This window comes from Passer domesticus, chromosome 2 (genome assembly GCF_036417665.1).
Source record: "Passer domesticus isolate bPasDom1 chromosome 2, bPasDom1.hap1, whole genome shotgun sequence".
NCBI classification, from domain to species: Eukaryota; Metazoa; Chordata; class Aves; order Passeriformes; family Passeridae; genus Passer; species Passer domesticus.
In genome coordinates, this window is record NC_087475.1 from 784,725 (window position 1) to 795,206 (window position 10,482).

Here is a 10,482-nt window from a genome sequence, read left to right on the forward strand (position 1 = left end):
GCGCCCTGACCGGCCTCAGAGAGCCTTCACACAGCCCCGACACCAGCCCGACACAGCCCCGACACTGCACTGACACAGCCCCGACACTGCACTGACACAGCTCCGATACAGCTCCAACACCGTCCTCACACAGCCCTGACCGTCCCTCACAGCCCCGACACCGCCCTCACAGCCCTGACACAGCCCTCACGCAGCCCTCACAGAGCCCCGACACCGCACCGACACAGCTCCAACACTGCCCTCACAGCCCCGACACCGCCCTCACACAGCCCTCCAGCCCTCACACAGCCCTGACCGCCCCTCACAGCCCCGACACCGCCCTCATAGCCCTGACCGCTCCTGACCGCCCTCACACAGCCCTCCATCCCCCTCACAGCCCTGACCGCCCCTCACAGCCCCGACACCGCCCTCATAGCCCTGACCGCTCCTGACCGCCCTCACACAGCCCTGACCGCCCTCACACAGCCCTCCATCCCCCTCACAGCCCTGACCGCCCCTCACAGCCCTGACCGCCCTCACACAGCCCTCCATCCCCCTCACAGCCCTGACCGCCCCTCACAGCCCCGACACCGCCCTCATAGCCCTGACCGCTCCTGACCGCCCTCACACAGCCGTGACCGCCCTCCTAGCTCCAACACCGCCCCTCACAGCCCTCCATCCCTCACAGCGCCCGGGCCGCTCCGCGCAGGCGCGGCCGCCGGCGCTTCCGGCAGCGCTGCGCTGGATGGCGGAGCCCGGGGCTGGAGCGGCGGCGGGGCGCGGGGAGGGACGGACGGAGGAGCCGGAGGAGCCCGGGCATGGACGGACGGAGGAGCCGTGGGGCGGATGGACGGCGGAGCGGCGGCGGCTGTGGGCGCCGGGCGGGCGCTGGCTGGCGGCCGTGCTGCCGCTGCTGCTGGCCCCGCTGCCGGGCGCAGGTGGGTCCCGGGGCCCTCAGGGAGCGGGGCCCGTGCGGGGCCTCTCCCCGGGGCCGAGGGCGAGCGGGTCCCGCGCGGTCCCGGAGCTCTGCGGGGATGCGGGCGGGATAACGGTGTCGGTGGGGATGTGTCGTGTTCGCAGGGTTGTGATGGAATCATGGAATGGTTTGGGTTGGGAGGGACCCCAAATCCCACCCAGTGCCACCCTGCCATGGCAGGGACACCTTCCCCTGTGCCAGGCTGCTCCAGCCCCAGTGCCCAGCCTGGCCTTGGGCACTGCCAGGGATCCAGGGGCAGCCCCAGCTGCTCTGGGCACCCTGTGCCAGCCCTGCCCACCCTGCCAGGGAACAATTCCTCATGGCCAAGATCCCATCCATTGCTGCCCTCTGGCACTGGCAGCCATTCCCTGGGTGCTGTCCCATGCCCCTGGGGACTGTCCCTCTCCTCCACGCCAGTCCCACCCGATCCCTGGGGATTGCAGCGGCTGCAGCCGCGGTGTGGGTGGATTCCCACCGCTTCGGATTCCCGTTGTTTGGCTTGGAAGTCACAGTCTGGCAGAGCCTAAAGGATGAATGAGGAAATGAGAGGTAGATGGCAGGATGGGGCTCTTGGCTCGCAGGGCAGGAGGTTGTGCCTTGTCTTTTGTCCTTACACAGCAAAAAACAACTATTGCCCAAAACCAGTTGCTGGAAGAGGAAGGATTGCGAAGCATTACAAAGGAGGGCAGAGAGACTGTTTGTACAGAGGGTGACAGGAGCAGGGACAATGGTTTTAGACTGCCAGAGGGCAGGGCTGGATGGGATCTTGGCAGTGAGGAATTGTTCCCTGGCAGGGTGGGCAGGGCTGGGATGGAATTCCCAGAGCAGCTGGGGCTGCCCGTGGATCCCTGGCAGTGCCCAAGGCCAGGCTGGGCACTGGGGCTGGAGCAGCCTGGGTGTGGGTGGGCTCTGAGATCCCAACCAGTGGCTGATTCTAACTCTGGGAATTCCAACAGCTCTGCTTCAGCTCTCCCTTCCCCTGAGCCGAGCCCAGCTGCTCCCTGTGCTGCTGCTCAAACTCTGGCTCTGAGTTTCTTTGCATATCAAGGTCCTTCAGAGCCTTTCCTGGTGTCACATGTAAGGGGCCTCCTCTTCCTTCTTCTGCTGAAATGTTGAGTGAAATTTTCCGCTGGCTCCTGCACCCCGGGTGTCGTAAGCACCGAGCATCATGTGCTCCTCCTGGGATTTCCCCTGGCCAGGGCTTTGCTGGGTTGCCATTTCTTGCTTTCTTCTGTTTCTGAGTAGATTTTGTTATGTAATCATTATTGTTTTCAGCTGTCAACATTGCTGAGCATCTCATGAACGAATTACTGTGTTACTAATACAGTGATTTTTCTGTATTAGAACAGTTTGGGCTGGTTTAATTTATTGGAGTTTGACAGGGGAGGGAGACAGGCTGATGTGCTAAAGGCATTTCTGCTTTTTAATCTCTTCTTTCCACAAAAGTCTAATCCCTTGTAATGGTTTCTCAGAACCAAAGTGTCATCATGCTCAGGTGGACAAACAGGAATTAGTTTTAAATGTCTGCCTTTTAGTCATTGATAAAATCAGCCAGGAAGAGGTGTTGATTTTTAGGCTTTTCTTTGCATATCAAGCTCCTACCTAAATCACAAAATTTCCCTGCTGATTGAACATCACTGAGTTTGCTCCTTCCTTGCTGCTTAGCTATTCATTGTGAAATTAATGATTTGTGGAATTAATTTAGGGAAGCAAGCACGAAACTCATTGGAAAAGGTGAAATATGTGAGAGGGTGGATGGCTGGATCACATATTCCTGTCTCTAGGTGGAGGATCCAGAGGTATCCCGAGAAGCTGGATCAGTACTCCAGTGGTGTTGAACAGGAAAAGGTGCAGGGCAAAGAGAGGAGGGTTCAAATATCAGACCTGCAGCAAAACCCCAAACTTCCACCCATAAATTACAGCGTTGTTTTGTTGGGTGTTTTCAGAAACCCCAAAAGTATCAGGGCACAGCAGTGCCACTTAGAAGGAAAAGATTAGGTCATGTCTCATAACTTAGACCTCCTTTCATTAATCTCAGCCATTTAGTGTGATTTTTTTTTACACTGCTTCAAGCAAGTTGAACCATTTGGAATGAGTACAAAAGAGAACAATAAAATTCCTTCAGGAAGCAGAAATTTGGATTAAAATGAAAACTTAAGGAACTGCTGCTGCCATTCAGCTTTCTCTTGCTTGGGAGCTGTGTTGGAAATGCCAGCACAGGATATTTCCCAGCTGTCCAAAACACAGGCTGGGTTAAACCCCAGAAAATCTCTGCTCAGAACACAGCAGCATCTCCCTGCTGCTCCCACTGCTCCTTTGTGCCCTCTGAGCTCTAACAGGGACTCCTGGAAAGCCTCGTGCTCTGTAAAATAAGGACATGAAAAAATGGGAAAAACACACGAAATGGTTGAATTTCTGCCCAAGGCAAACAAAAATACTCTAATAATTGGAATGTAGTAGTGGGTTTATCACTTGGAGTCTGTGGGGCCCTTGTTGTCACAAGGATTTTGGTTGAATTGTAGCCATCTGTTGGATAAATATATGGAAAAAAAATCTGGTTTTTCCTTTGTTTTCTTATTTTCTGAGCAAGCCTCCTTTGGCATTCCCTGGGTTTGTCTTACTCTGTCAGAAGAGCAGCAAATTCCTCCTTGTGGGAATAAATTCTGCAGTGGGAGCCACGAGGGTTGATTGGATGATTTGGCTTTCATGTGTTTGTGCTTGCAGGAGTTATTTCCCAAAACCTGCAGCCTCTGGGTCCCACTTAATTCTCCAAAAGGATTTTGTAGAATTCAGTCATTTTGTTTTTCCAAACATTGCCTTCACAGACAGGGAAAAATAAATTGTGTGGACAAATAAATTGCATTTGTAATGAGGAGCCTGTCCCAAAGCCAGGGTCAGGATGAGCCATCCCTGTCCAGAGAGTCCCAACAGAAATGGGATTTCTTGTTCTGGGTTCCTCGTACAATCAAATCTCAGACTGATCCCAAACAGCAGAAATTGTAACCCTTGGGAAGGCATTGCTAGATTACTTCAGATAAAATAGAAACAGATAAAATGGAATGTCTAGGCCAAGAGGTGTATTTTATTTATTTTCTTTTATTTTGTTTAAATTTTTATTTATTTTTATTTTATGTTATTTAAATTTGATTGTATTTTGATTTAATTTTTATTCTGTATAAAATTTTTATTTTAATATTTTATTGGTTTTTATTGTGTTATACTTATTTTATATATTTTACAATTTTTATTCAATTTGTTTTGTTTTCTATTCTCATTTTATATCTATTTTATTTTTTACTTTTTACTTTTTATTTTGTTCATTTTATTTTTTATTCTACTTTATTTTTATTGTATTTACTACAATTATTATGATATTTTATTTATTTTATATTTTATTGTAATATCTTCCTTTAATTTTATCTTAATATTTTATTTGCTTTATAGTTTAGTATTTCATTTTAATTTTATCGTAATATTTTATTTACTTTTTAGCATAAAACTTTATTTTAATATTTTATTTTAATTTTATCCTAATGTTTTATTTGCTTTTTATCATACTTTGTTTTATTTTAACATTTTATTTTCATTTTATTTTAATATTTTCTTTGCTTTTTCTTGTAATATTTTATCTTAATTTCATCCTAATATTTTATTTGCTTTTTCTTGTAATACTTTATTTTATTTTAACATTTTATTTTCATTTTATCTTAATACTTTATTTTTTGTTTTATTGTAATACTTTATCTTCATTTTGCCTTTTTTGTAATACTTTATTTATTTTAATTTTATCCTAATATTTTATTTGATTTTTGGCATAATACTTTATTCTAACATTTTATTTTAATTTTTTCTTTATATTTTCTTTTCTTCTGATTGTAACATTTGATTTCTGTGCCTGCTGGTTTTAACATTTTATTTTCATTTTATCTTTATATTTTCTTTTCTTCTGATTGTAACATTTGCTTTCTGTGCCTGCTGGTTTCCCCTAGGCCAGAGCAGCCTGCCGAGCCCAGAGGACGTTCGGGTGCACGTGGTGAACACCAACTTCACCCTGAGCTGGCATTTCCAGGGCACTGAGCCCGGGGTGACGTTCTCAGCACAGTTCCAGTGGTGAGTGCCAGCCCTGGAGCCAGCCCTGGCTGCTGGCACTGGGGTTACAGGGCACTGAGCCTGGGGTGACATTGTCACACAGTTCCAGTGGTGCCAGCCCTGGTGCCAGCCCTGGCTGCTCCTGCTGCTGGCCCAGCTTTGTCTCATTGCTGGGGACAATCAGGTTTTTTGTCACACAGAGCTTGCTGCTAATGCTGAGCCACCAGCAGGGCTCTTGCAGGAGATTTGCTGGCACACTTAGAAGTGGAATTTAGGATTATTCCCAGAATCCCAGAATGCCCAGGTTGGGAGAGCCCTTCCAGCCCATGGAGCCCAGCCCAGCCCCAGCAGCTCAGCTGAGCCCTGGCCCCCAGTGCCACATCCAGGCTTTGTTAAACACCCCCAGGGATGGGGACTGCACCCCCTCCCCGGGCAGCCATTCCAGAGCTTTATCCCCTTGCTGGAAAAACTCTTTGCTGCTCCCAGCCTGGATTCCCTGGGTGCAGTGCAGGCTGTGAGCTCTGGCTGTGCCAGTGCTGCTGCAGACAGAGCCCAGCCCCAGCTGAGCACAGGCACCTTCCAGGAGCTGGGCAGGGTGAGGAGGGCACCCCTGAGTCTCCTTTTCTGCAGGGGAGCCCCCCCAGCTCCCTCAGGGCTCCTCTCAGGGTTTGTGTTCCCAGCCCCTCTCCAGCCTCGCTGTCCCTCTGGCCGTGCTCAGTGTCCCCAGGTCCTTCCTAAATTCAGTCTCTGGTTTGTTTGGTTTCTGCAGCTGTGGCCCCACACAGAGGATTTGAGGGAATTGTCAGTATAACTTTCAGCTAATTTCTCAGAGTTCATTAACCCACATTTCTCAGCTGCCAGTTTAATGCCCAGACAAAACAATTTAAGGTTTGTTCTTAAATATTTCCTTGGTTTCCTTCAGTTGTTCCATATCCCAGTTCTTTTGTGCACATTAGCACAGGCATTTTGTGGCACTTTCTTGACAAGTAAATCTTGGAAAACATTTCTAGATAAAATTACTGAAATTCAGAGCAGCCTGGGATTATGGAAGGTTCCCTGCCCATGGCAGGGTGGAACAGGATGGGCTTTAAGGTCCCTCCCACCCCAAACCATTCTGGGATTTTGGATTTTTAAAAAATAGCTCTTATTTTCCAATATGTAGATAAGAACAGCTGCTTTGAAAATAGATTTATTTAAAAAAATATCAGACTGCTCTGAAACACAAGGTAGGAGTTGAGGATAAACAATTACTGCTTCAAGTCTGTGCCTCCTTTTTTTGGCCAGGACATTTTAAATGTCTCTATAAATCTCTTTATTTACTGAGGTGTGGAACGTGTGTTGATTAAAAAAGAGCTGCTGAAAACCTGATTATTGCTGAACTCCACTTTTCACCTGTGTGGTTTTTATTTTCCCTTAATTTCCATTCCTGGCTCATGTTATGATTAGTGGAGTTCTGCTGGTTTTGTGCTCCTTTAACCACTTTTGTCAAGACTTTAAAAATTTCTTCCCATGAATTATAAAACCTTTGCCAGGCTAGGAAAGATAATAATCCTGAGGATGCAATTCTGTGTTCTGGCAGTTGTAGGATAATTTATAAGGAGATAACACTGATTACACTGGTGATAAAGCAGCATGAAAATGGGTGATGTTTATTAAAGTTAAGAAGAAAATAAGAATAATTTCAGTGGTTGTGGGTTGGATTTATCCAGGGTATTTATCCTGGGATGCATTATAAATAACTAGGTAGTTATTGTATGTTGCTATTATTGGCTTTTGTAAATTATTTTGATAGACTACAGTTTGTAATCTCTTTTTAACTGCTTTTGATATAGTATAATTTGTCAGCCTTTTATAGTGAATACTCTAATCTCTGTGTGGATTGTATATCTTAGTGTGATAAATATATATTATAGTTTAGGCTTTTGCAAAAGATTATGCTGTGTATTATAACATTAACTTCTGCAGAAGTAATTGTAGTAGTTAATAACACTAACAATAACTTATTAATTTGTAATAATAACTATTAACATTGATAATTAATAATAATTAAAACTAAACTAAAATAAAGATTAAATTAATAAAATAATAATTGTAGTTGTGAAATAATAACTAATGCCTTTATTTTTTAACTGACAATAGTGAAATATCTATTCAAGAGTAAAATATCTAACCAATATCTATTCAAGAGTGAAATACCTAATATTGGTTGAAAGTACTTGTAAAAATGGCTAAAATGTCTGTATGACAAGATAATTTTGAAAAGAACCATGCAAATAACACCAAAAGAGCAAAGAAAAATCCACCACTGCCCCTTGGGCTATCAAAGCACAGACCAGGGGGCCTCGTGAGGAAATAAAACACAAAACTCTCAAAATCCCATCTGTGAAATAAAACACAAAACTCAAAATCCCATCTGTGAGGAAATAAAATACAAAACTCTCAAAGTCCTATCTGTGAAATAAAATACAAAACTCTCAAAGTCCTATCTGTGAAATAAAATACAAAACTCTTAAAGTCTGATCTGTGAAATAAAAACTGTCAAAGTCCTATAAAATACAAAACTCTCAAAATCCCATATGTGAAATAAAACACAAAACTCAAAATCCCATCTATGAGGAAATAAAATACAAAACTCTTAAAGTCTGATCTGTGAAATAAAATACAAAACTCTCAAAGGCCTATCTGTAAAACAAAATACAAAACTCTTCAAGTCTGCTCTTTCAAATAAACCACAAAACTCTCCAAGCCCCATCTCATTGTGCTGTGAGAAGGTGAGGCCAGGGCCGAACTGGGATAAAGAATTCCTGGAGCCTGTGAACTGGAGGGAATGCTGAATATGTATAACCCTCATGAATATGCATGTGTGTGCTCCGGGCAGTGTGCCAGGCGCCCCACACTGAGAACTGCCTTCCGTCCCTTGTTCCACTTCTCAGAGTCCTAAAGAGTGAGCCTTGCTTCTCACAGGGTGTTGGTCCCAGGCTGTTTGTCCTGGGGTGTTGTTTATCTGGGCTGTTTATCCTGGGAGTTTTATTTAATCTGGGCTGTTTATCCTGGGGGTGTTGTTTATTCTGGGGTATTGTTTATCTGGGGTGTTTATTCTGGGGCTGTTGTTTATTCTGGGCTGTTTATTCTGGGGATATTGTTTCTCCTGGGGGTGTTTATTCCAGGGTGTTTCTCCTGCGGATTGTGGTTTATCCTGGGGGTGTTTGTCCTGGGGGTGTTGTTTATCCTGGAGGTGTAGTTTATCCTGGGGATGTTCATCCTTGGAGTGTTGTTTCCCCTGGGCTGTTGTTTCCCTGGGTGTGTTGTTTCCCTGGGTGTGTTGTTTCCCTGGGGCTGTTGTTTCCCCTGGGCTGTTCTTTCCCTGGGCTGTTGTTCAGTCCGGGCTGTTCTTTCCCTGGGCTGTTGTTTCTCCTGGGTGTGTTGTTTCCCCTGGGCTGTTGTTTCCCTGGGCTGTTGTTTCCCTGGGCTGTTCTTTCCCTGGGCTGTTCTTTCCCTGGGCTGTTGTTTCCCTGGGGCTGTTGTTTCCCTGGGGCTGTTGTTTCCCTGGGCTGTTCTTTCCCTGGGCTGTTCTTTCCCTGGGCTGTTGTTTCCCTGGGCTGTTCTTTCCCTGGGGCTGTTGTTTCCCTGGGCTGTTCTTTCCCTGGGCTGTTCTTTCCCTGGGCTGTTCTTTCCCTGGGCTGTTGTTTCCCTGGGCTGTTGTTTCCCTGGGTGTGTTGTTTCCCTGGGCTGTTCTTTCCCTGGGCTGTTCTTTCCCTGGGCTGTTCTTTCCCTGGGCTGTTGTTTCCCCTGGGTGTGTTGTTTCCCTGGGCTGTTGTTTCCCTGTGGCTGTTGTTTCCCTGGGCTGTTCTTTCCCTGGGCTGTTCTTTCCCTGGGCTGTTCTTTCCCTGGGCTGTTCTTTCCCTGGGCTGTTCTTTCCCTGGGCTGTTGTTTCCCTGGGGCTGTTCTTTCCCTGGGGCTGTTCTTTCCCTGGGGCTGTTGTTTCCCTGGGTGTGTTGTTTCCCTGGGCTGTTGTTCAGTCGGGGCTGTTCTCTGTCCCGCAGGCCGGAGCTGGAGGACACGGGCTGGCAGGAGCTGCCGGGGTGCCAGGCAGTGGCTGGCACAGGCTGTGACTTCTCCTCGGCCATCTCCGAGTACTACGATGCCCACTACGTGCGTGTCAGGGCCCAGGCAGGGCCACTGCTGTCCCCGTGGTCCGAGGTCCTGGAGATGGTTCCAGAACACGTCGGTACGAGCTCGGGGCTGCTGGGGACACTTTGCTTCCTTCAGCACCTTGGGAGGGTCCTGCTCCCCTGCCCTGCTCAGGTGGGACCCCTCCTGCAGAGCCTCCAGCCCTGAGATCCAGCAGGAGCACCTGGAGCTGCTGGGAGATTCCAGAGGGGCTGCTCCAGGGCTGGAGTCAGGCTGGGGGTGCTCCCCTGGAGAGGAGAAGCTCCAGGAGAGCTCAGAGCCCCTGGCAGGGCCTGAAGGGGCTCCAGGAGAGCTGCAGAGGGACTGGGGACAAGGCCTGCAGGGACAGCACCCAGGGAATGGCTGCCAGTGCCAGAGGGCAGCAATGGATGGGATCTTGGCAATGAGGAATTGTTCCTGGCAGGGTGGGCAGGGCTGGCACAGGGTGCCCAGAGCAGCTGGGGCTGCCCCTGGATCCCTGGCAGTGCCCAAGGCCAGGCTGGGCACTGGGGCTGGAGCAGCCTGGCACAGGGGAAGGTGTCCCTGCCATGGGGTGGGATGAGGTTTAAGGTCCTTCCAACCCAAAGCAGTCAGGAATGAGGGACTTTGGAAAAACCACGCGTGGTTTCCACTGCTGGTAACAGCAGGACAGGGGGAATTTCCCAGCAGGAACATAAGATCAGGCATCTGCAGGTCATGGAATGCTGCAGTTCTGTCTTTGCTGGGAAGGGAAAACTATTCCAGGTGCTGCTGGTTTCCTGGCTGAATTTCCTGTCACTCTGTATTTTCCCATATTATTTCTTGGAAAAGTTCTTTTTGACAGTAGATTTTTGTAGAATCCCAAACTGGTCTGGACTGGGAGGGCCTTAAAGCCCATCCCATTCCACCCCCTGCCACGGGCAGGGACACCTTCCTTAGACCAGGCTGCTCCAAGAAGCCCATTTTTGGGAAGTTTGTGGCTTTTCAGCAGTTCCAGCGGTACTGAAGCCCTCCTTTGATGCTGGATTTGTTGGACTGAGCTAAGTCTCTTGCCTTGCAGGTTTTAGAATAATTTATAGTGATTTTTTTGGAAAACATTTGCTGCTAATATTTAATTTTAACTGCTTTTAGAACCTGGTGATGGTAGTTGGTTGTTAGGTTAAATTTCTTTTAGAAACTGCCTGAGTCATGAAAACTTAAGATCCTGTAGGTGATTATTCAAAAGAATTAAAAATAAGATACCATAGGCAGGTATTTAGGTTTATTATTGTGTACTGCTTTTGGGGTGT

The 10,482-nt window shown here is 47.4% G+C and overlaps 1 protein-coding gene across 1 annotated transcript; it reads left to right on the forward strand.

The window, feature by feature from the left end:
• The first annotated feature begins 695 nt into the window (after positions 1-695).
• Positions 696-9,382, forward strand: LOC135290685 (interferon alpha/beta receptor 1-like). Its single transcript, XM_064404610.1, has 3 exons — positions 696-917; positions 4,945-5,065; positions 9,088-9,382. The coding sequence occupies exons 1-3, from the start codon at positions 725-727 to the stop codon at positions 9,380-9,382; spliced, it is 609 nt and encodes a 202-aa protein (XP_064260680.1). The 5' UTR covers positions 696-724.
• Positions 9,383-10,482: the final 1,100 nt, after the last annotated feature.

Bases quoted from the DNA above. Each gene is read 5' to 3' on its own strand.
- LOC135290685 (XM_064404610.1), top strand. From the start codon at position 725: ATGGCGGAGCCCGGGGCTGGAGCGGCGGCGGGGCGCGGGGAGGGACGG. The intron at 918-4,944 runs GTGGGTCCCGGG...GGTTTCCCCTAG, and splicing joins GGCCCCGCTGCCGGGCGCAG to GCCAGAGCAGCCTGCCGAGC. The intron at 5,066-9,087 runs GTGAGTGCCAGC...TCTGTCCCGCAG, and splicing joins TTCTCAGCACAGTTCCAGTG to GCCGGAGCTGGAGGACACGG.